The sequence below is a fragment of the Neohortaea acidophila genome, assembly GCF_010093505.1.
Source record: "Neohortaea acidophila strain CBS 113389 unplaced genomic scaffold BDY17scaffold_2, whole genome shotgun sequence".
NCBI classification, from domain to species: Eukaryota; Fungi; Ascomycota; class Dothideomycetes; order Mycosphaerellales; family Teratosphaeriaceae; genus Neohortaea; species Neohortaea acidophila.
This window is the reverse complement of record NW_022985511.1, coordinates 583,253-606,166: the sequence shown is the minus strand read 5'-3', so window position 1 is coordinate 606,166 and position 22,914 is coordinate 583,253. Positions and strand designations below refer to the sequence as shown.

The window sequence follows — 22,914 nt, the reverse complement described above, 5'->3', positions numbered from 1 at the left end:
CTCACCAGCAAATAATGTAACTGCTGTAGACGCGTGCGGACGCGCGGAATCGCCATGCCTTACGCCGACAACGTGCCCCTCCCGGCCCCGACCTTTCCCCTCTACAACTCCAGCCGCAAGAAGCCTCGCCGATGGCCACTCGCGCTGCGCTTCATCAAGGGCGCCATCCACCGCACCATCGCCGGCCCCGTCCTCTTCCACGCCGTCTTTGCCGCAGTCGTAGTCTATCTCGATATCATCCGCGATGGGCACCTTGCCCTCCCCAGCTCCACCATCCCATCGCTCTCCATCGTCGTCGGGCTGATGCTGGTCTTCCGTAACCAGACCTCTTATGACCGCTTCTGGCAAGGCAACCAGTATCTCACGACCGTGGTGACGTGCATCCGCAACCTGACCCGCTCCTTCTTGACCTGCTCCTACGACGAAAAGTCGCCGCCCACCGACGCCGAGAAGGCCGATACGGAACGCACGGTGCGCCTACTCCTCGCCATGATCTACGCCGCCAAGAACCACCTCCGCGCCGAATGGGGCTCGACCATGCCGCTACTGCTCCCGCAGACGGAGATGGACCGGATGCGGCGTGAGAGTGAGTCGACGGCCAAATCTGAGTATGGCCAATTGCTTCCCCCGGGCACAAAGAGTTTCGAAGACCAAGGTCTCGGCCTCTTGATGCAGCTGAGTATCCAGGTCGAGGGATACATCAAGCGCGGGCATGACAGAGGCTGGTTCCATGGCCCGCAAGCCAGCCAGCTATCCGTCCAGCTCAACACCCTCGTCTCGGCGTACGGCAGCATGGAGACCATCCACCTCACCCCTTTGCCCGTCGCGTTGCTCATCCACATGAAACAAGTGTTAGCCATCTTTGGCTGCGTGCTGCCATTCGCCTTGGTGCGCACGATGGGCTGGTGGACCATTCTCATGGTGGTTGTTGTGTATGTCTCCTCCATCTCTGACGTGAATGCTACTTTGCCAAAGTGCACCTGAGCTGATCATGTCAGTACTTTTACGCTCTACGGAATTGAAGCCATTGGTGTTCAGCTCGAGGACCCGTTTGGCTACGACAGAAACGACATCAAGTATGTGCTTCTGGGTCCCTTCTCTTCTTAGACACACAGCTGCTGACTGGCATGGCGGCGTGTAGAGTCGACGCCATCGTCGAAGACGTCAAGACCGAAACGTCAGTGCTGTTGGGAGAATGGCGAAGCAACGGAAGCATGTTCCACAGGCCACGAGCATGAGATGGTCAGCCTCCATTCGACTACCTCATCCTCCTATCTCTTCAGCGTCTTCTGCTTTTCCGCATTCTCCACCACCTTCTTCCTCACAAACAGCCCCTTCCTCTCCCGAACAGCTTCCACATATCGCTTCGCTACATTCTCCTTGTCCGCCTTCTCCCCCAGATCCTCCAACTCTTCCTCCGTAGTCGGCACCCAGAACGGATCTTCGTCCAGCATCTCAAATCCCTCAAACACCAGTTGCGGCGCCGCAAACCCACTCGTCCGTTGGCGTATCTCGTCCGAGAAGCCAAATGACTCCGCCACCGGCAAGAGGGCCAGGATGGTGAAGTTGGTTGACGGTTCTAGTAGCGACTCCGACACAATCCGGCCTCGCCTCCTCGTGATGACGGAATAGACCTTTCCAAGGACCTCCGCTGACGCTTGGATCTCGCAGCTGTACATGGCGAGTAATATCCGTGGAGACCAGTCCAGGAAGGCCTGATGGATGGAGTCTCGCGTGGTCCGGATGATCTCCCCGGTCAGTCTTCCAATGTTCTGACTGGCCTCTCCCTCCGCAACGTTCGTGGTGATGTCCTCGAGGAAGACGGCGACGCCTTGCATTGGTTCATTGCAAAGCGGGCCTTGATAAGTAGCAAGCTGGAATGCGTAGGTGGCCTTGTCGGCGAGGGCGGACAAGTGCTTGTCCGTCTGCCCGTTTTCCTGGCCGGTCAGATGCTCCTCTTGAAGACTAAGGTGGCAAGTATTAGCTGGATAATCGTAGCTCAAACGCACGGCAAGACTTACAATCTTCCGCAGACGGCATGCTTAGTAGCGTCAATCAAGATGTTCGGACCAACCCTGCGAGGTCCAAAAGAGCATATCCGGTCGACTACATCTTTCCACACCTCCCTCTCAGCTGTCTCTTCCGCAAACACATCCGAGAGTTCCTTTCGGAATTCAGTCAAGGTAAGAGCGTGGCCAGCGTCGCCCGTCACATCCTCGGCGTCAGCATCTTGCACCGCAAATTCCTCCGTTGTAGGGTCAGTCTCGCCGGTGGGAACACTTCGCTCCTCTTCCTGTGCTTTCCGCTCCGAATACAGCCGCTTCACCGCGCCGGCATGCTTGATCAAGAACTCTGTGACTGGAGCTGGCAAAGGTCTTACCCGGAGTCGGATCGTCACCTGTTTGCTCGTTGTGAGGTTCTCCACTCGACCTCTCCCGAGAGCGGGATCCTTGGGCGGGTTCATTTCTTCTGCTCGAACGATGCCCTCTCGATATGGCACGATCGCACGTCCGGCCTGAATCTCGCATCTGGCGAAGCGCTCGCGGAGATCCTTCAGACATCGTTCCAAGTGTAGTTCGCCAGCCGTGAGAATGACGTGTTCGCCACTCTCGAGCTGCTCGTACATCACTGCGGGGTCTGCTTGTTGTAGCATTTTCAACCCTCGAATCATTCTGTCCAGGTCGCCGGGGAAGACGGGCTCTAGAGCCACGCGGACGATGGGCGCATTTGTCGAAATCGCGCTGGTGGATGACAGATTGGGAGCGCCTGTTAATTGCGAGCAAATCGTTGCGGACTTGAGAATCGCGCCTTCCAATCCTGCAATGCCCACGACATTTCCAGCAGGTACAGAGTGCAACGTTTCAAGGCTCCGACCCATCAACAGATACAGGGCGGTGACTGTCACCTTTTTGGGTTCTGGCGCGGCATGCGGTCTTGCCGGGGTGTATTTAGGAGGCAGCACGTACACTTCATCTCCAACGGTGAGCGTCCCCGACAGCAGCCGCGCGAAACCGATCAGGTGCTCGGGATCGTCCTTCTGCGTCTCACCATTCGTATCGTCGGCGACCTCGTCTTCGCCAATAGCGGCGGCGCTCAAAGCCTCGGTCAGGGAACCTACGTCAGAGTCCCCGTTGACTTGCGCTTGAGCTCTCGCGATCTCCGCCCGCTTCTTCCGCCCAAGTTCTCGGGCCTCTTCAGCGCTGAGCATGCCACCTCTCCGTTTGTTGGCCGGCAGTTCGCTCTCCGGGATAGAGACCATCTTGCTCACGTAGGCAACGACCGGCTCGCCAATTGTCTGGGTGGAGTGTGTTACTGCAGCGCTAATTTTGGCATCGATGTGCTCTGCGCCGGGAGAGGCATCGAGAAGCAAGGGCATGCGGAGCTCTTGCGCTGCCGCTGGGGAGGGCAGTTGCTCGACGACCGACACAAGCAGAGCAGTGGATAGAGGGAGCCATGCGGCAAACACGGCGCTCAGGATGGCCTTGGGATCCTTTGAGCGCATGATATGAGCGGGAATGTTGATGTTGAGGCTCTTGGTGATCTTCTGCAGAAGGTCTGGGTCGCCCTTGTGGTTGGAGCCACCCATCGTTGCCTCGTAGACTGCCCAGATGTTTTCGAGGACCAGTTGTACAAACATTGGTTTGAGATGCCGCCCTTTGAGATGTTTCGACCCCAGCACGCGTTTGGTCTTGGGGTCTAAGTAGAAATCACCCCACAGCACCCTCTCGAGCACGCGCCGCTTGATGCCCAGTTTCTTCTCGTACAGGCCGGCAAACTGTCGAGGGGTAAAGGCCCAGCCATCGATGGCGGAGCTGAAGATGACGTTGTTGCGCTCGGGCTCGAAGTAGATGTCGTCGTCGTCCTTTTCCTCGTACTCTGCCGGCGTCCCACTGGTCACCACGCCTTCTTCGTCTTGCACAATGCTGCTGACTCTGCCTCTGGGAGCGCCGTCGAGACTATCGGCCTGATCTTGCCCTTTGGCTACGGCGGCGGCAGTCAGTTTCTCATCGATGCGCTCTCGCCACCGCAGATCGTCTTCCATCCGCTCTCCCAATGCGAAGCTGCCCATGACGGCGTTGACCTGCTCGAGCAGCTTACTCAGATGCGTATAGGCCTCGCTCGGGCTCAGCTTCAGCTCGGTGATGAGACGATCCATCTTGTTGATGACGAGGATGGGCTTGAGCTTTTCGGTCCACGTCTGGCGCAGTACAGTGACCGTCTGCGAGCACACCCCCTCGACGGCATCAACCAGGACAACGGCACCGTCACACAGTCGCGAAGCAGTCGAGACCTCGGAGCTGAAGTCGATGTGACCGGGCGAATCGATCAAGTTGATGAGGAACTCTTTTTGCTCGGGCTGAGCATCAGGAGCGGACCTGCGGAGCAGAGAGAAGTACAGCGAGATGGCAGAAGACTCCATCGTGATCCCGCGGAGCTGCTCATCGGGTCTGGAGTCGAGATAGCGGATCTTCCCCGCCAACTTGGGGGAGATGATGCCATTCGTAGCGATGAGAGCGTCGGTCAGCGATGTTTTGCCATGGTCCTGTAGGTCCGTCAGCGAAGGGATGATTTGTTGCGTGCAGCCAGACTTTGACGTACGACGTGTGCAAGGATGCAGATCTAGTGGAGGTCGACGTTAGTCCATAGCAGTATTCAGGGCGCACAAGAGATGTTTGACGTACGTTCCGGATACCATCACCCTGCTGTTGCAGTTTGACCAGCCGTTCCGGGCCGACGACAGGCATGGCGCAAACGAAGAAGGACTATGAAATGGTGACAAGAGAGATGCAGTCGCTGGCTAAATATGTCATGCAGTCCATCTCGTCTGGTCTCATGCGGTATGAATCTTTGTGATCCATAATTTAGAGTGAATTAAGGTTGGGCTAGCGTCGTATTGGGGCCGTTAGCGGGAATGCACCCGAGCACATTGACGCCCCCGTCTTGCCCGTCAAGCTGTCATGCCCTCTTGAAATGCATGGCCATTTCCCCCCCGTTCATCGGCGTGCCACGCGCGCCATCTTCCCGACCCTGATGCTTGCTGGTGAAGCAACTCCACCATAGTACGCCATGGCAGACACCGCCGCGCCTTCGCGTCCGCGAGACATTCCGCCCACAGGCCTCAACCTCCCTCCTCCCAGTCTGCAACCCTACCGCCACGGGCTGTCTGCCTATGACACCCTCTCCCCCGTCGCGCAGAATGGCAGTTTCGACTTTGACCGCATCATCAAGGAAGGCCAGGTGTCCAAACGCACCAGACATACAAAGGTGAGCCTCGGCGCATGCAAAGTACGCCGCCCGCCACAAGGCTGAGATCTAGCAGGGCTGGAAGAGTATCTACATGGTCCTGCGCCCCAACCTCCTCTCCATCTATCGCGACAAGCACGAATCGAAGCTTCGACACCAGATCCGCTTGTCCGACCTCACTGCCATCGCGCGACAACGACACCCCAAGCGCAAGGAGCGCCATGTCTTCGCTCTCTTCTCTCCCGCCCGGAATTACCACCTTCAGGCTGCGTCCGAAGAGGAGGCGGAGGCGTGGGTGGATGTGATACGGCGGGAAGCCCGTATCGACGAGGATGAGGACGAATTATACCTGGCCAGCCCCGGCGGGCACCCGACCTCCTATCAAGGCTTCGAGCGAAGCATGGATGCCCGAATCACCCAGAGCCCCGTAGAGACAAGAATCCCCGGGTATGCCAGCTCTTCCGATGCCGATGGCCTGACTGCCAGCTTCTCTTTGCCCAAAACGCGAGACAGAGGCGCCATACCCACCTCCGCCACCACTGCCCGCCAGCCTTCCTTTGTCGAGTATTCGGGCGCCGAGCGCACTTCCTTCTCCGACCTCTCCGACATGGCTGGCTCCGCACCGAGACTTTCAGCCCTCTCGCTCTCCAATACCGATACCCGTCCTTCGACAAGCTCCGTGCGCCCTGTCCAGCCAGGCGGACAGACACCGACCCGGCCTACGATGGGCAATAGAAATGCCAGTCAGATGTCCGGGATCAATCTGGGTCTGAGCGCGGACGAAGTCCGGCGGGCACAGTTTCCGCAGGAAGAAGAGCGCGTGGTCTATCACGGCTGGATCTACCTGTTGAAGTCCAAATCGGGCGTGCGACAGTGGAAGAAGGTGTGGCTCGTCGTCCGGCCGAAAGGCCTGGCGTTCTACAAGAACGAGGCAGAGTACACGGCCCTACTTGTCCTGTCACTTTCCAACATCATCGATGCGGTGGAAATTGATCCTATTAGCAAGAGCAAGACGTTCTGCATGCAGATCATTAGCGAGGAGCGGAATTACCGCCTTTGTGCAATCGACGAGGAGAGCCTGACGCGGTGTTTGGGTGCGCTCAAAAGCTTGCTTTCCAAGCGGAAGGCAAGGCGGAAAGAGATGGAGAAGGAGGCGAGCTCCACCGCGCCCGTCGCCGTTGACCCCTGATTGTGTTTGGTATTGATTTGTTGGAGCTCTTCCTGCGATTTGGCCTGCATGCACGTCTTTAGGAATGATTGAAACGAATAAGCTGCTTGCTGTATGATCAAGCTATTTACAAGATCACAGTAACCTCCACATCGAGCTCGCTATACGCATTGACATTTCAATCCAAGTCGATCTGAAATCGCTTTCGTACTCGAGCGCCAAAATAGTAGAAGATGAGCGGCGCCGGCGCGATGGCCAGGGCCAGGAAACCAAAAACAGAGACGCCCCATCCATAGCCCAGATCATCGAAAAGGCCGGGAGCGAACAAGGGGATGATGCCGCCGACGACACTTCGAAAGACAGCGCCTGCTGCGATGGCCGACGCCGAGTACCGCTCAAAGCTGTCGATGTAGTAGTTGGTGGTGGTGTTCAAGATGGTGACTTGGCCGATACTGTGAAATTTCGAGGGTTAGCAAGTGATTTGTCTCATTCTAAGAATGACAGCTGCTGGGACAAGGAAGGTGAACAAGTTCCCTGTACAAACGTACCCGTAAAAGTAGGTCGCGATGATTGGCACCAGCCAGAAGACCTTGCGCTCCACCGTCCATGCGAAGACGAACAGGGAAATCGGAATAAGCACCGAGCCAATGTTCGCGAGTGGCAGGCGGTACTCCGGACGGCCTCCATCGTCGTACTTCTTGGCCAGCATGCGCCAAACGCGATCAATCCTAAATTTTTAGGATTAGCAAATGCATTGTCTCACTTCAAGGGTGTCGGGTAAAACATGTCTAGTGCTGTGGTCAATTGCGCAAGGTTGTCACCGGCGGCATTTTCATCGATCGTTGCAATTGACCTTGAGGCAGCTGGACAAGTTCTCCCTGAAAAGTGCTCACAACGGAACAATGAACCAGACCGCGGTCAAAAAGCCAAGTCCTGGACCGAGATATAACAGGCCCACCTGATCGGTGGTGAAGCCGTATTTGTCGCTGAATATGGGCTGCATATTGGTGTAGATACTGTATGTCGTCGCAAAGATGATGGCTTGGTAGATGCTCATCGTGAAAACGATCGGCTGTGTGAAGATGCGCAATGGGCGCAGGAAGGAACGAAGCATTTTCTTGGCGAGGGGTCGCGTGTCTTCGCCCTTGTAACTGTACTTTCCGGGTGCGTTCTCGTCCTTTTCCCATTGCTGTTTACGCTTGTGGAGAATGATGGGCGCGTATGTCTCGCGCAGGAGCAGCCAGCCGGCAAGCGTATTGACCGAGCAGACGATGGTGAGGATCCAGAATACCCAGCGCCATCCCAAATGATGAACGACAAGGCCACCAAAAAGAGGTCCAATCGTCGGTCCCAACAGAGGCCCAAGTAAGTACCATCCGAAGAGGGAGGCGCGCTCCTCCGGTCCGCACATGTCGCTGATGGTGCCACCGCCATTCGCGATGCCGACGCTTCCGAAGAAGCCGCTCAGGGTACGGACGGCAATGAGCGTTTCGATGTTCGGGGCGAGGGCGCTCGGGATCTGCAGCAGGGAAAAGATTGAGAAGCAGACGAGATATAGCGGTCTGCGTCCGAATGTTTCGCTGAGCGGAGCAAGGATGAGCGGACCTATGCCCAGCATAATGACAAAGCCGGTGGTGCAGGCGATAACGCTTTGCTCGTCGGTGTCGAGGCCTTCTGCGATCTGTCCGATGCCCGGGGTAAACATCGAGGAGGCTAGGGGAGACAGGATGGCCATGGCGGCGATGACGCCCATGTTGGCCAGCTTCTCGCGGAACTTCCATGCTCGAGGATTCTCCGCGTCTTCGTCGTCAAAGGTAATGAGGGCGCGACTGTCACCGCCTTCGCCGGCATCGAGTTGACTTTCTCTCCGATGCCTCTGCTGCTGCAGCAATGGCTGTCTCTCGCCATCTTCGTCCTGCCGCTCTTCGCCAGTCATCTTCGCCAGCAGATGGATGATGCGAAGTATTGTTGTCTTTAGTCGACGATCAAAGTAAGCCACTCGTTGGGTGAAGTCCTCGGCTCAGCCACCGATGACGCTTGCCAGATCTCACGATCTCCGCTCCACGGACGGCTAGTGAGGTCAATGCGCGTGGTTCACCTTATGCCAGTTGATCAGGAGTTAATGATACCTCCACGAGTTTTGAGCAGAAAAATCCCCCATTTCAATCTGCTCAAGGATTCCAGATCAACAACCTCACGTGTGCCGGTCATCGGGAGGCGTCAGTGGCGTCCGCCGATTCACTGATCGGCTGCGACCAGCGGGCGGGACGGGAGTATCCGCGTTGGATTTGATTAAAGGTCATGCACTGCGCAAAGTCATCGGCTTCAATCCGACCAACATATCTTATGAGTAGCCTCTGCACTGCAGCAGACCCAGCTGCACTCGCAATCTCCGATCATGGAGGGCGCGCCTGATACCACACAGGATGACGCCGCTCCTTCCGTGCGGCAGACCATTGGGCCGTCGACAACACATGCCGACGAGCAGTCGCTTGCTGCCTCTACCGCCACCACCGCCGTGGGAAATCATCCCCACGACCGCGCGGCTTTGCAAATCGACGAAGACGTGCGGATCCCAATACCAAGTGCGCGGGGATGATTGTGCGACGTTTCTAACATTGTCTTGCATAGGATTTCGACGATTACGATTCCACTTACGACCCGTCCATTGCTTCTTCCAGCGCCTCTCTAACCTCCTCCATTACCAATTACTTCTACGAAAACGGTCGCCGGTATCACGCATACCGCGAAGGAGAGTACTATCTGCCCAACGATGAAGTCGAGCAGGACCGCCTCGACCTTCAGCACGAAATTTGGAAACTCTGCATCGGCGATGCGCTATACACCGCGCCGATCCAGGACCCCAAGACTGTTTTGGACATCGGCACAGGCACGGGCATTTGGGCCATCGATGTCTCAGAGAAGTTTCCCAGCGCTACCGTCATAGGCACCGATCTCTCCCCCATCCAGCCCGGCTTTGTCCCCCCAAATACCAAGTTCTACGTGGACGACTTCGAGGATGGTTGGGACTTTCCAGGAATCGGCAAATTCGACTTCATCCATTGGCGGGCACTGAGTGGTAGCACGGGCAACTTCCCGAAATTGTACCAGCAGGCGTGGAGGGAATTGAAGCCCGGAGCGTATCTGGAGGTGCAGGAATATGATGCTTCCATCTACTCCGACGATGACCCCCAATGTAAGCATATCCGACTCGGCAACATCCTTCCAGCTCATCGTGCTGACATTGTGCCTCCCCAGTGCTGAGAGCCCCATGGTCACGCTCTTGGTGTGAGAAGCTCGATGAAGCGAGCACGGCATTCGGCAAGACGTTGAACGTTGGCCGGTTCCACCGGCAATGGATGGAAGACGCCGGGTTCATAGACGTGCACGAGCGAGTCGTAAAGGTAAGCGATCCTGTCCGGAGGCATTGGCTACTGGTACCGTGCTAATCGCCCCCTTTAGTGTCCCATGTAGGTAGCCTGTCAAGAGACAGTGGACGCAGATGCTGACGTGAACCCAACAGCGGACCCTGGACCAGAGACCCGGCCCTGAAGAAGCTTGGAGGACTCGAGCGAATGCATATGAATGAGTGAGGTGCTCGTCACAGTCCTGTCTCGCCTGTGCTGACTAGTGCTAGTTCTGTCGAAGCACATTCCATGGCTTTGTACACTCGCGTGCTGAACCATTCCATCGACGAAGCGCGGGTGGTCTTTGAAATGGTAAAGAAGGAGTTCAACGATAGAAACTTACATCTATACACGGTCTACCGATTTCTATACGGGCGGAAACCGGAAGGGTGATACACTGGGCTCACGGTGTACAGGCACCGACCATGCGAGATGAATATACGACTTGACGAGATATCCTATACACTTTGACCGTCTCCTCGCTCTCATTGATTGAGCACCGAAGTCCAATCCTGCGACTCGAAGTACTTTCTGATGCCTGTCATCGGACATTCGATTCCCCTCTACCGGCCTTGAGTCAGTATGCTCGGCGACTTCGAGACACAAGCAAGACAGCTTACCATTTCAATATCGGCGGCCGTCAAGATACTAGAATCTCCTCCATCATAACCAGGATCACTTGTATACGCAAACATATCTCCCACCTCGGCGCCGAATTCCTTGTCTGGCGCGGCTTCAACAAACTGCTCAAGGGAGAGGTCTTCAAACTTCACGGGAACCTTGTTCACTTCGCCCCAGGTCTTCAGGAATTCGGGCCAGCTACACCACGTCCCGGCCGCCATATACGTCTTGCCGGGCGGCATCTGCGAGACGGCGTAGACAAAGGGACCGGTGTCTTCGTTGACGCACAAGTGCGGCGCTTTAGCGCTGGGATCTGTTGGAAAGCTCATTTGGAAGGTGCCGTCGGGTCGCTGGGGCTTCGTTAGCATAAGTTCAAGTGTACAGCGTATGGTCACTGCTATTGACCTTATTGAAGTAGGCCTCGGGGACAAGACGGTAGCTGGAGGTAAAATAGCCCGTTTGAATCAGTGACATCTTCTTTGCTAGGGCGGGATACTTCTCGTCCACGTATGCAGGAAAGACATCGGCCTTTGCATCGAAATGGTAGAGCTCCTTGAACGCGCCTTTGCTGCACACGCCTGCGTGACTGAGGGTGGAGACAAGGAACCCGTTCTCATCGAGGGTGTCGACAACGGAAGCCGCGGCGTCTGCGATATTCTTGCCCTGCTGATACTCCACATCATATGCGTACTTCCTGCAGGAGATGTTGGCTTCGGCTGCCTTTGTTCGGCAATCTGGGCGGAAGAATGGCTCCCTACTCGACTTTGTCAACACAACCCTCTCCGTGATTCGCTCTGCTGAAGCCTACCAATAATTGGTGACGGAGAAGATGGCATTGGCGGCGTGGAAAGCGGTCTTCAGGCTCTGCACATCGTCCAGATCCGCCTGGACAATCTCAATGCCCTGCGCCGCCAGCTTCTGCGCCGCCGGCGAGTCTGGGGTGCGCGTGATGCCACGAACGCGATAATTGGGGTCCTTGAGGAAGCGTCGTGCGACGGAGCCGCCCTGGTTGCCCGTCACGCCGATTACTACGATCAATTTATCGGCCATCGTCGCAGCGAGAGAGTGCTTGGATCACGTCCGGAGCGGAGAATGGGCGAGCCCTGGGTTGCAGGTACATGAAGGCCGCGCGATATTGCTCCCTCGGCGTGCAGGTGGGGTGGTCATGGCACCTCCATCTCTGCGTTCATCTCACAGCCTTAGCTGCAGGAGACCTGCCAATGCGGTCATCTCATGCACTTCCCTGCCTTAGCCTTGATTTGCCCTCCAGTTGCTTGCCCGCGGGGTTGGACCTTTCGAGGCGCGTTCGGAGAAGGTTTGCCGATTCGTCAGTCGTGATTTCCTCTGCAGCAATTTCGAGACCACACCAATGCACACATTCGCTACATTCCAGTCGGTGTGATGTGCACAGATTCAGCAGCACGGGTCGATGTCTAACCAGGATGGGCGTGCGTGCTCCGGATGTTCTTGATCAATAACCAGAAACAAGTTCTCGGACTTTTGCCATGGATCTACCAATTCATCCGAGAGGATGCTCTACGGCGAGGACGATACTCGATGCGATCCCCGATTCACATAGAGCTGCTTTGATGCAGGGCTTGATTGAAGGCCTAAACGTCCAGGATCTCGACGGGTTGAAGCTTTCCGTGGCCTTGATCGCACAGTCATCCGATCCGGCAACTCAGACAGCCCTGCTTTCGTTCCTGGACCAAACCATTGTCCGTGGTGATGTAGATTGTGCGATATCCCTCAGCCGACAGTATCCTCAACTGGGCGCCCAGCTGCTCTCTCTGGCAGCGCGCGCTCTGCAAAACGCTAAGTCGTCCGAGATCAATGGCTCGCAAGAGCAAAGCATTCGATCTTATCTTTTCTTTGCCAGATCGACAATCTCGCTTTTGCCGGTTGGAGACCACCATGTCCAAATTCTGCATGCTTGTCTGGACCTTGTGGCCATGGAAGACACATCCACTGCAATGGCAGCAAGGGATGTGATTTGCATCATGCTGTTGCCAGCCAGGGCGTCATCCACTCCGGCCTGGACCAAACTACCCCTCGACACAATATGGCGCACAGTGCAGAGCCTTGTGACAAGCGATATAAGGACGCAACGCAGTCTGATCGGCTACTCACTATGGCTACGTTTGATGCTCTTGCCGGAAGGAACCCACATCACGACCCTCGAGGCCGCGGATTACTGGAAGCCCGTCATGCACGGCCTGCGGCGAGGGGATTCCGAGAGACGCAAAATATGCCTCAACATCTTCAAGCTTACACTAGTCACTGACTCCGTGGCAGTCTCTGACCAAGTCCGAGCGCAGTATGACCGCTTTTGCACGGTCTTCGAGACGGTTGTCTTGGCACGTTACATCAATCAAGTGGTCGAGTGTCAGGCAGATCTCGATGCGCTAGCTGCAAACAAATCCTTACGTGTCGAGTGGCTGTATGTTCTCTTGGCCTCGGGTCTTGATAAACAGATGCAAGACTCGAACCGCAAATTCATTGGAAATTGGGTAATGCACGCCAACCTCGACCCGAACGATGACAGTTTTCTCCAATTCTTCCGCGATGACTTTTTGCCGTGGGCAATACAAGGCTCGCTGTTCGTGTCAACACTGCGGATGTTGGAGGGACGACGGAGATGCCTGCACGGTGATCGGATGGTAGAGTGTCTGAGGAGGCAACTAGCAAACGCCAACGAGCCAGTTCGACTTGCGGATGTTGTCATCGACACCATTTTGCTTAAACGAAACTCCTTATTCGCATACGCCACGGTCTATCTCATTGAAGGGCTCGGCGATACCTTGAGCGTGCAGCAGCGGGAAAGACTTTCGGGGATCTCAGGGCTACCAGAAGTCGCCCGGGACTATTTGTTCGTGAAGATACACAATCAACCAGGACTGGGTCCCACAGCGAAATCGAGCTCACGACGAGAACTTCGGGAAAAGGAAGCCATTGAGAAGTGCAGCAAGTTCGATATCGAGAGCAGCAACATGGAAGATATGTGGGATGACCTGGAATACCTGGAGTATCCCAAAGACCTCCTTGTCGCGATGGTTTCCGTGGTGCTTCATCCACAGGTCTTGCTCCGAGCCACAAAAGATGCAACATTAGCGGCAGCCATGAGGCAGAAAGTACATGCCCTTCTACGGATTGCAGGAACGAAAATCTTCATGTTCGCGCCCTTGGTGGTGGGTGTTCGACGTGCTTTGATCACAGAGCCAGCCGCGGCTGCTGTCCTCGACATCGCGGAGCTCGTCATCAGCGTTGCCGAGCGTCCACCACAGCCGACACCCGACTTGATGCTGGAAGAAGCCATCATTCCGTTAACGCCTTTCGCATGGGAACACTATTTCGGAGAGCGGCCTTCGTACGGCTTCGCAGCATTCGTTGATCTCGTGAATCGGCTGCATAGCTGTCCGGGGGCTGCAGGTGAGATCCTGGCCCGGATCTTGCGCAGATGGCGGGCGCAGAAAGTCCCTCCGCCAACAGTGAGCCCGTGGAAGAACGCCCTCCAACTGCAAGTTCTGCTGCTTTGTCTGGAACAGTTCACGCCGGATGAGTCGACACTGGTCTTGGACGTACTAGAAGCATTGTATCACGTACTAGAGATAGAGCCGCTGCCTCAGTATCGATACCTCCTGGAGTGGATGACCGTACGTCTCCTGGTGAGGTTTCAGCTGGAATACACCGTACTAGAAAGACTGGCGACAAGAGACCATCACTCCAATCCGAAGCACCTTGCGTCTCTCATGAAAATCGGCACAATCCTAGCATGCAGCGGTGAGAGCAATGAGGATTTTGGATTGCAGCTGGCGACTAGTTTCGTCCCTCTGGCGGCATCGTCAAAGGTGGTGATACGCCATGAAGCGCAATGGCAGGTTCCTATTCTGCTCGAGCATGCCCGAGCCCACGCATGGACGAGTATCATCGAGAACGCAGTCATCACTACGCTGAACGAGTACATCCAAGCTCTGGACCGGTTCATTGAGCCTCCTCTGGAGAGACAGTTCGGCAGATTCAATCCTCAGAAGGATCACACACTAACGAATCTGGTCGAGGGGAACTGGCTACTGCTTGACCCCGTGGATACGCCATTGACTACCCGTGAGGAGTTTGTCAAATTATACAGCAACGTCAGCAGAGACATCACGCTACCAGGGCCATCGATGAGCCTGGGAGACCCGGTCAAGCGTCCAGTGCCTGCCAAACTCAATGGAACGCCGAGGTCAGTGGAACACGCGGCCATTGTTCCTCGAACATCTGGAGAAGTAAGTGCGGCGCTTCAGACAAAGGGCACGGCGTATCTCGCGCGCAGTCTGTCCGATCCAACACTGTTGGGCTCGCGTCCGGACCATTTGATTGTAGTCGGATCGCTCGTCGATAACCCTTACAATCTCGGTGGTCTCTCACGTGTGTCTGAGGTATTTGGAGCATCGGCGTTATGCCTCCAAAACCAGAATGTGGTGTCGAACAAGGATTTCACGAGCGTCTCGGTCTCGTCGCACTTGCACTTCCCCATAGTCCAGCTGTCAGCGTCTGGCATCCCGGCATACTTGGCGGACAGGAAGATGGAAGGCTTCACTATCGTCGGCATCGAACAAACGAATCGCAGCGTTATTCTGGGCTCGCAAGGTGCACGATTGCCGGAGAAGATAGTTCTCGTGGTGGGCGGGGAGCGTGAGGGCATCCCGGCGGTGGTGCTGATGGAGTGCGACATGCTTGTCGAAATCCCTCAACAAGGCATCACCAGAAGTTTGAATGTGCAAACGGCGGTCGCCATCGTGTTGTATGAATACGCGAGACAACACGCACGCCGGTGATGAGACGACACGAGATGGACGCGTCGGAGGGATTTAGAGTGCGGCGGTCGGAGGAGGATTCGGCTAAATTCCCGAAAGCGGAAGGCGGCGTTGCTATGCGCCACGGAAGTGTTTGCAAACAAATGTCCGCCGGTGGTTTAATCACCGCCGCCATCACCAACCGGCGTGCCTTCCACCGCGACTTAAGTGGATCCGCGCACAGAGCAGCAACGTTCGTCATTCCCTCCGACGATGATCAGGCCGACGGATATGCGCATGTTTTAGATGTACCTTCATCTCCGCCAACGCTCCCAGACCGAACTCGAGAACCTGTGCAACGCCTTCCACACCTGCACTTGCGCGCGGTGGCCGGCGACTGAGATGGCGCATCGCTCCCTCACAACCCCCGACTTGCACACTTATCACACCACGGCGAGTACACCAAGCTTGCGGAGCAGGCAGCCGGTGATCGAAGCGATGGACCGGCCTTTCACCCCTCCAGATGCCGAGGGTGGAAATGTGAAGGTGGTGGTGAGGGTGAGGAAGTTTGTACGCCGAGGTGAGGCTGATCGACCGCGTTCCGTCTTATACCAGTGCTAACGCGGACGAAGAGCTGGACCAGCAGTCACCATGCCTGGTGCAGATGAATCCGCACACCCAACAGACCACCCTGCATCCCCCCGAAGAGTCGAGGTACAGCCGCAAACAGCTCGAGGAGAAGAGCTTCGCATTCGACAAATCATTCTGGTCGCACGATGAGAAAGATGTGCATTATGCCCAGCAACACGACATCTACGCCTCGTTTGGCGAGGAGTTTCTCGACCACAACTTTGACGGCTACCACACCTGCATCTTCGCCTACGGGCAGACTGGCTCGGGCAAGTCGTATACCATGATGGGTACGCCAGACCAGCCAGGCTTGATCCCACGGACGTGCCGGGGCCTGTTTGAGAGGATTGAAGAGGAGCAAAATGGCAGTATAACGTACAACGTTCACGTCTCCTACTTTGAAATCTACAACGAGCACGTCAAAGACCTGTTGACCCCCCGGACCACGCCGCCGACCTACCTGAAGATTCGAGAGAGCAAGAGCGATGGGGTGTATGTGCAGAACCTGATCGACGAACCGGTGAAGTGCTACGAGGACATTGAACGACTCATGAAGATGGGCGATTTGAATCGGACGACCGCCAGCACGAAAATGAACGACACCAGCTCCCGAAGCCATGCCGTGTTCACCCTGACGTTGAAGCAGATCCAGCACGACATCGCCACCGACAGCACGATTGAGCGCCTGGCACGGATGCGGCTGGTGGATCTTGCAGGGTCGGAACGCGCGAATCGCACAGAAGCCACAGGCCGACGGCTGAGGGAAGGGGGCAACATCAATCAGTCTCTTACCACCTTGGGCCGCGTGATTGCAGCTCTGGCCGACCCCAAACGACAGAAGACCCTGCGCATGAACGGTTTGCAGAACCAATCGAAGCGTCGAGTGGAGGTCGTGCCCTACCGAGACTCCGTGCTCACCTGGCTCCTCAAGGACTCACTCGGAGGCAATTCCAAGACGGCCATGGTGGCATGCATCAGCCCGACGGACTACGAGGAGACGCTGTCCACGCTGCGTTACGCAGACCAAGCCAAACGAATCCGCACCAAAGCGCACGTCAACCAAGATGCCGTGTCGGCGGCGGAGCGAGATGCGAAGATCATGGAAATGGCAGAGACGATCAAAGCCCTTCAGCTCTCCGTCAATAACGCAGCGGCGCACAAGCGGGACGAAGCCGACCGAGCGCGAGACGAGCTGGAAGACTACCAGCGCCAGGTGTCGAAGATGCAACGGGCCATGGAGGAGTCCCGGGCGGTCTCAGAGGTCAAGATCCGCGCGCTCACGCTGGAAGTGGAAGAGCTGAGACCACAGAATGACATGCTGCGAGTGGAGATTGAGGCGCTGCGAAGGCACTTGGCGCTCGCGGTGGGAGAGCTGAAGAACCCCATTGTCCTCCCGAGCGATCTTGGACTCGTGGGCGACGACGACGAGGCTGAAGAGGCTCGGGATGTGTGCGGCGATGGCTCGGATAGTGGAATGGGCGATGACAGTCGGTCGGTGTGCGAGGATGAAGATTGCTTTGGACATGATGAGTGGCAGGCGGATGTGGATGCGCTGTTGAAGGATATTGGGTTGTTCAAGCGCAAGGTGGCTGATGATAAGGAGAGGTTTCCACATCCCCTGCGCTCGCCAATGTCGAGTGAGGTTGGCTCGAGTCTGAGTCGGTGGTAGATGGGATGGATCGATTGCACAACCAACCAGTGCCTACCTTACGTAGGTCGATTCCAGTATTGCAAGGATGCCCTGGCGAGAGGAACAAGGCTGAGCCGCGCCCCACTTTTCCCCCCCGAGCTTGAGGCATTGACCTCGATCGCGTCTTACGCAGGGCAGGCAGCGATGACCAAAAGGTGTCACCCCGAATCCTTCTTCGCCCGTTAGTCCATCTCTCTCCTCTCCATCCAGCCTGCTCGCGATGATGCACGACACGATGCAGACACGTCGCAGATCGACACTGGAGACGTACGGAACGATGCTCTCTCGTTCAAGCCGCGGTTCCACATCAGCCGACACCTGTCACCGCCGCTTCGCTTGCGCTCTCCCGAGACCATGTCTCATCCGTCTGCCTCCCCATTGACCCTCATTGAATGTCCAGTCCTGTCCCCCGCACACGCGATCAAGGGAGACGCCGACATTCGAATGACTCTGCCACCGTCCTTACGTGTCGAATTGCATTAGGGTCGTGCAGTGAAAAGAGCAAGCCACATCCACCATGTCCAGCGCTGCATCCCTCCCACGCCCACCCGGCACCACCGTCGCCGCCTTCAAGGGCATCGCCATTGCCGCATCCCTCCTCTCCGCCGGCCAGCTAGCCACCATCAGTACCATCATCCCCACCCTTTACCCCGCGGCGCACGAATCCCACCGCCTGGCGGCACAACAGTTTGCCCATCTCTACCGCACCCTCAAAGCCACATCGGCGCCCGCAAACCTCCTCGCGGCCGTCATCTGTGCGGCATTGGCATACATGGGGTATCAGGAGCAGCACGCTGCCGGGCGGTGGAAGTTGTGGGCTGCCTCGAGCGTTGCAATGGTTGCACAAATTCCGTGGGCTTTGCTGGTCATGGAGACGCCGAGTCAGAAGTTGCTGTGGGTGTCAGAGGTGGATGAGACGGCGACGACTACTCCCCGCCGCTCCTCGGGGATTGGAGTACGAGTTATCGCTGCGTCGCCGGAACGAGGCATCGAAGGGGGTAGAGGCCCTGGGTTGGCGGGAGGAAGTCTGCTGGGAGTGCCGCGCAGGGGGGGAGATGGAGCCATCACGCCCATGGAAGAGTTTGAGCCGTTTGGAGATGGGCCGATGGACGAGCGAGAGTACGTGCAGTTGAAGGTGATTGATTTGCTCAAGACATACAACTCCTACAACGTAGTAAGGACGGCCGGGGCGTTGGCTGCGGGCTTGCTTGGGCTATGGGCAGGGTTGACGACATGATGAGTGCTGTCAGTCGTGCGAGAAAGCATAGTAGAAACCGCAAAATGCATGAACAAGGCACTAATTGCGTGGAAAAGTCTCATCTACCCCATCCCCTTCCCTACAAGTGTCCTGCGCATCTTCACGACCTGGCGTTGATGATGTCGACAAAGGCGGGCTTCAAACTCGCGCCGCCAACCAAGAAGCCGTCAATGTCGGCCTGCTTGGCCAAGTCCTTGCAGTTCTTCTCACTGACACTGCCGCCGTAGATGATTCGCGTGGCATTGGCCGCCTCGGAGCTCACATCCTTGCCCAGCCACTCGCGGATGGCGTGGTGCACTTCCTGCGCCTGCTCGTTGCTGGCCACCTTGCCCGTGCCAATGGCCCACACCGGCTCGTATGCAATGACAATCTTGCTCCAGTCCTTGACCTCCTTCGCGACCGCGCCGAGCTGCGCCAGCACGACGTCCATGGTCTTGTTGCTCTCGCGCTGCTCCAATGTCTCGCCGCAGCAGAGGACGACGCCGAGGCCGCCGTCGAGTGCCGCCTTGACCTTGTTGGCGACGAAGTGGTTGGCTTCCTGGATGATCGTCCTCCGCTCCGAGTGGCCGACAATGGTCCACGTGATGCCGGAGTCCTTCAACTGACTGACGCTGATCTCGCCGGTGAAGGCGCCGTTGGGCTTGTCGAACACGTTCTGCGCCGCCACTTCAATGCCCTTGCGCAGGTGCTCTCGCGCGAGCAGGAGGTAGATGGCGGGAGGGGAGATGACGACTTCCACGTCGGAGTCGCACTTGGCGTCGTTGAGGTGACCGACAATCTCTTTGATCTGGCTGATGGTTCCGTTCCTGCAAATTCACACACTTCTTGTCAGTCGGCTCGTCTATCGGCCAGGTAAGGAGGTTGGGCAGGAGGTACATCTTGAAGTTGCCGCCCACGAAGAACTGCCGACCGCCCTTCTTGCCTGTGGCGGGAGCAGGCGCCTCGGCCTTGTGTTGCAGTGTGTGGGCATACATCTTGGCTTGAATGGAGGTATGAGTGGGTTGAAGGATGGGGGAGACGCGGTAAAGCAGTGACAACGGAGGACGGATGTGAGTTGGTGGACGTTTAATACTCGGCGTGCGTCCCTGGAAATTTGGAGGGGCAAGTGCAAACAAGCTAGCACCTTCCCTGACAGCTCCGGCCGGCGTGGGGCAGGAACGGGTAGGGCAGGAACGGATCAATGGACAGCTCAAGCCACTCCTGCCACGGGAATTCTCGGAGCTTCATCACCGATGTGTCAAGTTTTGAAGGAGATATGGAGCAAAGCTCATCTTCTTCGCCCTCTTCTCTCTCAACGATTGCTTGACTGAACTTGGTTCAAGACGAAAGATCCTCCGGACGAACGGAGGATCGAGATTGGGGAGTGTTGTTACAGAGGGTGGATTGAAGCCTCGTGGCTAGGTTACCTTACCCACTCATATCGAAGCCGTTCAAGCGTCTTCCAGCGGTTCTCAATCCTCCTCAGGCGCCCTATAATACATACTCGCCTTGAGCAAGCTGGGATTGCAGGCAATACATGGTGAACAGGATAAGGAACGGAGCCTCCCGGGGATTCCTCCCTTCTCTCGCTCTCTGTGCCGCGCTCACCCCATATCGATGCCCTCTCTTGCCTCCATCTTGCAAGCCGGCCGTACCTTACCATGGAGGAGGTAGTCCGACTCACCGTTCTAGCTTTTCTTCTGTTGCGCGCTGTCGTCATTAGGCGGAGTCGTGTCCTATAGAGTCAGTCTGGTACCTACCCAATCGTCGCACAACATTACTGGGGGATGCCTTACCATTCCAACCGAGCCTGAACACGCACGTCAGTACCGCCTCCTCGGCCCACGGTCGTCGTAGTTACTGCCGTCGTGAGGCCGCTTCTGTCCACTGTACCCGCCACCACCGCGATCTCCCCCTCCCCCTCCCCCTCCTCCACCACCGTCACGGTCACGATACCCACCTCTCGGCGGCAGAGGCTCGTAGTTGGCGTTCCTCGCTCCTCCCCCGCGGTCTTCGTATCCCCGCCCTCCATATCCACCACCACCACCTGAACGGGGCCCGGCGGGAGCTCCGTTGGGTGGCATGCCACTGCCGTGATACCCGCCTCCTCTAGGGCCACCTCCGCCTCGTGGCCCGTCGAAGCCATCATAGCCCCCTCTGCGTGGGCGGAAATCACCTCCTCCCCTGCCTCCACCTGATTGGAAGCCACCACGACCGTAGCCACCCCGGAAACCGCCTCGGAAACCGCCTGGACCTGATGGCGGACCAAAGCCGGCCGGCCGTGCCTTCTCCGCTTTCGTATACCCACGCCCTCCCAGTCCGCCACCGAAGCGTCTCGGCTTCCACCCGGACACTGTACGCCCGCGTTCGACATCCACCAAGACCCGACGGTTTCTGATGTAGAGGCTCTCAGTCTCCTTGTAGGCAGCTAGAATGGAAGTCACGTCAGCCTTGCTCGAAACACCACAAGCCACCCCATCCACATGGTAAGACAGACCTTTCATGTCCCGCTCCTTTTCAAACACCACAAACGCATACCCCTTGCTCTTTCCCTTGCGTTTCTTGGTGGTCTGGCCGTTGTCCGTCACAATTCGCACGCGCTCGATCGGCCCGAAGCGGCCAAACTCTCGCTCCAGATCCTTCACTTCAGCATCATAGGGCAAGCGGGCCACGAAGAGCGTCTTGAAGGCATCTCCGCGAATGTTCTGGTCCTCACTCGGCTTATATAGCTCCTTGACCCCGTCCGTAACCAGCCACGCCTGCTGTGCCTGCTTCTCGATGGTCTTGCGATCACGCGCCTCGAGCCAAGATTCCGTAGGAGGGCGTTCAAATTCGGGATCGGATTTATCTGCTTCTCCATTCTCGGCCGCTTGGGCTTTTTGCGCCTTTTCCTTCAGCAAGGAAACGTATGAAGCTACGCCATCAATGTACGGCGTTTTGCGTGATTCGGGGGCATGATCGGCGGGGGGAAGATAGCGGAGGGCGGGACGAGGGGCGAAGAGGGCCAAGAGGTTGGGTGGGAGTTTGTCCGTCATGCCGGGTGTTGTCTAGGATTGTTGCTGGCCCCGAGCCGCGAGAGAGTATGGACAAGGGGGAGGCGCGCTGTGGATTTGGCGTGTGCGTGCTCTGGCTCGCGATCACGCGGCCAAGCGCGTTGAAGAGACTTGTCCACCACTTCCTTCACTTGCGAAGGAGAATGTGATCTGAATGGGAGAGTTAGAACATTCACAAAACGGCCAAACACGGATGAAATCTGTGTCGAAGAGGTATGGTGGGAGGGAGGTTTGATGGATGCTGCCGCTTGGAGGAACGCGGCCAGCTGGAAGGAGCAAAAACGTTAGCGCCGGATCTACCCGTCGCAAATCATGAACTTGGGATTCGCCAAACCTATCACTCCCCTCGAGGTTCAGACAGAACCATCACATCCCGCATGACATGGCTCGATAACACCGGCGCAACACCACGAAAGACATCGGAGTAGTCACACAGAGATGCCCTTGGCAGCCATCCGGGCCGTGTCGAAGGGACAGGTGAGAGCATCACGTGCCTCTACGCCTCCAAGCGCATCAGATGCTAACTTCTCGCAGAATGGCATCGGCGCATTCGTCCTTCAATGCAAGCGCCTCGATTTCCATTACTGCGATTGGGCGGGCAGCAGCAGGGGCATGAAGTTCGTGCTATGCAAATTGCACGTCGTCTGCAATGACTGACGAGACCACCGCAGTGAATACCTTCGCACCCACCTCGCTCGATTCGCCGCCTCCAACCCATCCATCGAAGTCACCGTCTCCCCGAAACCGCGCCAACACCCCGTGATCAAGGGCGTTTATGTGAACGGACGCGAGAAGGCGATCTGCGTGCGCAACATGACCCCAGCGGAGATTATTAACAAAGTGCAATTGTTGAAGACAGACAGCGGGGAGAAGATGAAGAAGAGCCATCGCGCCGGCAGGAATATGGTCACCAGCATCAACGAGAGCGTCCGAGGCGTGTGGGATCCTTTCCATCGGACTGGAGAGAGGTTCAAAATATAGGGCATGCAGCTTGTGGATGCTGGCGTCCTGTGGGCTTGCGACGGTTCCGAATGTATCATATCATTGCAAAGCATAGAGCGGCGTTCATACGATGGAATCACTCAG

General features: G+C 56.9%; 13 protein-coding genes across 13 annotated transcripts; 8 read left to right on the top strand and 5 right to left on the bottom strand.

Moving 5' to 3' along the window:
- Window positions 1–54: 54 nt before the first annotated feature.
- On the top strand, window positions 55–1,238 carry BDY17DRAFT_315105 (Bestrophin/UPF0187; the record flags this gene model as incomplete). The annotated part of the gene is made up of 3 exons (XM_033735881.1): window positions 55–932; window positions 999–1,076; window positions 1,142–1,238. The coding sequence occupies 3 exons, from the start codon at window positions 55–57 to the stop codon at window positions 1,236–1,238; spliced, it is 1,053 nt and encodes a 350-aa protein (XP_033592750.1).
- On the bottom strand, window positions 910–4,824 carry BDY17DRAFT_291018 (P-loop containing nucleoside triphosphate hydrolase protein). Its single transcript, XM_033732597.1, has 4 exons — window positions 4,683–4,824; window positions 4,600–4,620; window positions 2,022–4,543; window positions 910–1,965 (listed from the first exon to the last, which is right to left on the bottom strand). The coding sequence occupies exons 1-4, from the start codon at window positions 4,743–4,745 to the stop codon at window positions 1,272–1,274; spliced, it is 3,300 nt and encodes a 1,099-aa protein (XP_033592749.1). The 5' UTR covers window positions 4,746–4,824; the 3' UTR covers window positions 910–1,271.
- Window positions 4,825–5,067: 243 nt separating this feature from the next.
- On the top strand, window positions 5,068–6,373 carry BDY17DRAFT_241359 (uncharacterized protein; the record flags this gene model as incomplete). The annotated part of the gene is made up of 4 exons (XM_033730375.1): window positions 5,068–5,265; window positions 5,321–5,671; window positions 5,795–5,923; window positions 5,993–6,373. Coding segments are annotated over 4 exons (1,059 nt in total), but the record flags the coding sequence as incomplete, so codon positions are not given.
- A 138-nt stretch (window positions 6,374–6,511) lies between these two features.
- On the bottom strand, window positions 6,512–8,720 carry BDY17DRAFT_72327 (major facilitator superfamily domain-containing protein). The gene is made up of 4 exons (XM_033738653.1): window positions 7,841–8,720; window positions 7,309–7,777; window positions 6,961–7,140; window positions 6,512–6,864 (listed from the first exon to the last, which is right to left on the bottom strand). The coding sequence occupies exons 1-4, from the start codon at window positions 8,346–8,348 to the stop codon at window positions 6,591–6,593; spliced, it is 1,431 nt and encodes a 476-aa protein (XP_033592747.1). The 5' UTR covers window positions 8,349–8,720; the 3' UTR covers window positions 6,512–6,590.
- Window positions 8,721–8,810: 90 nt separating this feature from the next.
- Window positions 8,811–10,212, top strand: BDY17DRAFT_320993 (S-adenosyl-L-methionine-dependent methyltransferase; the record flags this gene model as incomplete). Its single annotated transcript, XM_033736542.1, has 6 exons — window positions 8,811–8,978; window positions 9,044–9,608; window positions 9,671–9,816; window positions 9,875–9,882; window positions 9,936–10,001; window positions 10,050–10,212. The coding sequence occupies 6 exons, from the start codon at window positions 8,811–8,813 to the stop codon at window positions 10,210–10,212; spliced, it is 1,116 nt and encodes a 371-aa protein (XP_033592746.1).
- BDY17DRAFT_72287 (uncharacterized protein) lies at window positions 10,202–11,726 on the bottom strand. Its single transcript, XM_033738652.1, has 4 exons — window positions 11,249–11,726; window positions 10,846–11,194; window positions 10,440–10,790; window positions 10,202–10,382 (listed from the first exon to the last, which is right to left on the bottom strand). Exons 1-4 carry the CDS (start codon window positions 11,488–11,490, stop codon window positions 10,305–10,307), a joined length of 1,020 nt encoding a protein of 339 aa, XP_033592745.1. The 5' UTR covers window positions 11,491–11,726; the 3' UTR covers window positions 10,202–10,304.
- Window positions 11,727–12,359: 633 nt separating this feature from the next.
- On the top strand, window positions 12,360–15,245 carry BDY17DRAFT_239671 (uncharacterized protein; the record flags this gene model as incomplete). Its single annotated transcript, XM_033730346.1, has 1 exon — window positions 12,360–15,245. A coding segment is annotated over one exon (2,886 nt), but the record flags the coding sequence as incomplete, so codon positions are not given.
- A 375-nt stretch (window positions 15,246–15,620) lies between these two features.
- Window positions 15,621–17,517, top strand: BDY17DRAFT_320990 (P-loop containing nucleoside triphosphate hydrolase protein; the record flags this gene model as incomplete). The annotated part of the gene is made up of 2 exons (XM_033736541.1): window positions 15,621–15,798; window positions 15,851–17,517. 2 exons carry the CDS (start codon window positions 15,621–15,623, stop codon window positions 17,515–17,517), a joined length of 1,845 nt encoding a protein of 614 aa, XP_033592743.1.
- Window positions 17,518–18,055: 538 nt separating this feature from the next.
- Window positions 18,056–18,775, top strand: BDY17DRAFT_307717 (uncharacterized protein; the record flags this gene model as incomplete). The annotated part of the gene is made up of 1 exon (XM_033735135.1): window positions 18,056–18,775. One exon carries the CDS (start codon window positions 18,056–18,058, stop codon window positions 18,773–18,775), a length of 720 nt encoding a protein of 239 aa, XP_033592742.1.
- Window positions 18,776–18,896: 121 nt separating this feature from the next.
- BDY17DRAFT_320988 (Triosephosphate isomerase) lies at window positions 18,897–19,770 on the bottom strand (the record flags this gene model as incomplete). Its single annotated transcript, XM_033736540.1, has 2 exons — window positions 18,897–19,602; window positions 19,673–19,770. The coding sequence occupies 2 exons, from the start codon at window positions 19,768–19,770 to the stop codon at window positions 18,897–18,899; spliced, it is 804 nt and encodes a 267-aa protein (XP_033592741.1).
- A 309-nt stretch (window positions 19,771–20,079) lies between these two features.
- BDY17DRAFT_290996 (uncharacterized protein) lies at window positions 20,080–20,710 on the top strand. Its single transcript, XM_033732596.1, has one exon. The coding sequence runs from the start codon at window positions 20,313–20,315 to the stop codon at window positions 20,496–20,498; it is 186 nt and encodes a 61-aa protein (XP_033592740.1). The 5' UTR covers window positions 20,080–20,312; the 3' UTR covers window positions 20,499–20,710.
- BDY17DRAFT_351145 (uncharacterized protein) lies at window positions 20,599–22,060 on the bottom strand (the record flags this gene model as incomplete). Its single annotated transcript, XM_033738202.1, has 2 exons — window positions 21,273–22,060; window positions 20,599–21,203 (listed from the first exon to the last, which is right to left on the bottom strand). Exons 1-2 carry the CDS (start codon window positions 21,808–21,810, stop codon window positions 20,599–20,601), a joined length of 1,143 nt encoding a protein of 380 aa, XP_033592739.1. The 5' UTR covers window positions 21,811–22,060.
- Window positions 22,061–22,266: 206 nt separating this feature from the next.
- Window positions 22,267–22,809, top strand: BDY17DRAFT_315097 (thioredoxin-like protein; the record flags this gene model as incomplete). Its single annotated transcript, XM_033735880.1, has 3 exons — window positions 22,267–22,305; window positions 22,363–22,445; window positions 22,500–22,809. The coding sequence occupies 3 exons, from the start codon at window positions 22,267–22,269 to the stop codon at window positions 22,807–22,809; spliced, it is 432 nt and encodes a 143-aa protein (XP_033592738.1).
- Window positions 22,810–22,914: the final 105 nt, after the last annotated feature.

Coding starts and splice junctions, on each gene's coding strand:
- BDY17DRAFT_72327 (XM_033738653.1), bottom strand. CDS start 8,348: ATGACTGGCGAAGAGCGGCAGGACGAAGATGGCGAGAGACAGCCATTG. Junction 7,141..7,308: donor GCGGTCTGGTTCATTGTTCC/GTTGTGAGCACT, acceptor CTAAAAATTTAG/GATTGATCGCGTTTGGCGCA. Junction 6,865..6,960: donor ATCGCGACCTACTTTTACGG/GTACGTTTGTAC, acceptor GAAATTTCACAG/TATCGGCCAAGTCACCATCT.
- BDY17DRAFT_291018 (XM_033732597.1), bottom strand. CDS start 4,745: ATGCCTGTCGTCGGCCCGGAACGGCTGGTCAAACTGCAACAGCAGGGT. Junction 4,544..4,599: donor TCTGCATCCTTGCACACGTC/GTACGTCAAAGT, acceptor ACGGACCTACAG/GACCATGGCAAAACATCGCT. Junction 1,966..2,021: donor CATGCCGTCTGCGGAAGATT/GTAAGTCTTGCC, acceptor TTGCCACCTTAG/TCTTCAAGAGGAGCATCTGA.
- BDY17DRAFT_290996 (XM_033732596.1), top strand. CDS start 20,313: ATGGTGAACAGGATAAGGAACGGAGCCTCCCGGGGATTCCTCCCTTCT.
- BDY17DRAFT_72287 (XM_033738652.1), bottom strand. CDS start 11,490: ATGGCCGATAAATTGATCGTAGTAATCGGCGTGACGGGCAACCAGGGC. Junction 10,791..10,845: donor CCGAGGCCTACTTCAATAAG/GTCAATAGCAGT, acceptor ACGAAGCCCCAG/CGACCCGACGGCACCTTCCA. Junction 10,383..10,439: donor CGGCCGCCGATATTGAAATG/GTAAGCTGTCTT, acceptor CAAGGCCGGTAG/AGGGGAATCGAATGTCCGAT.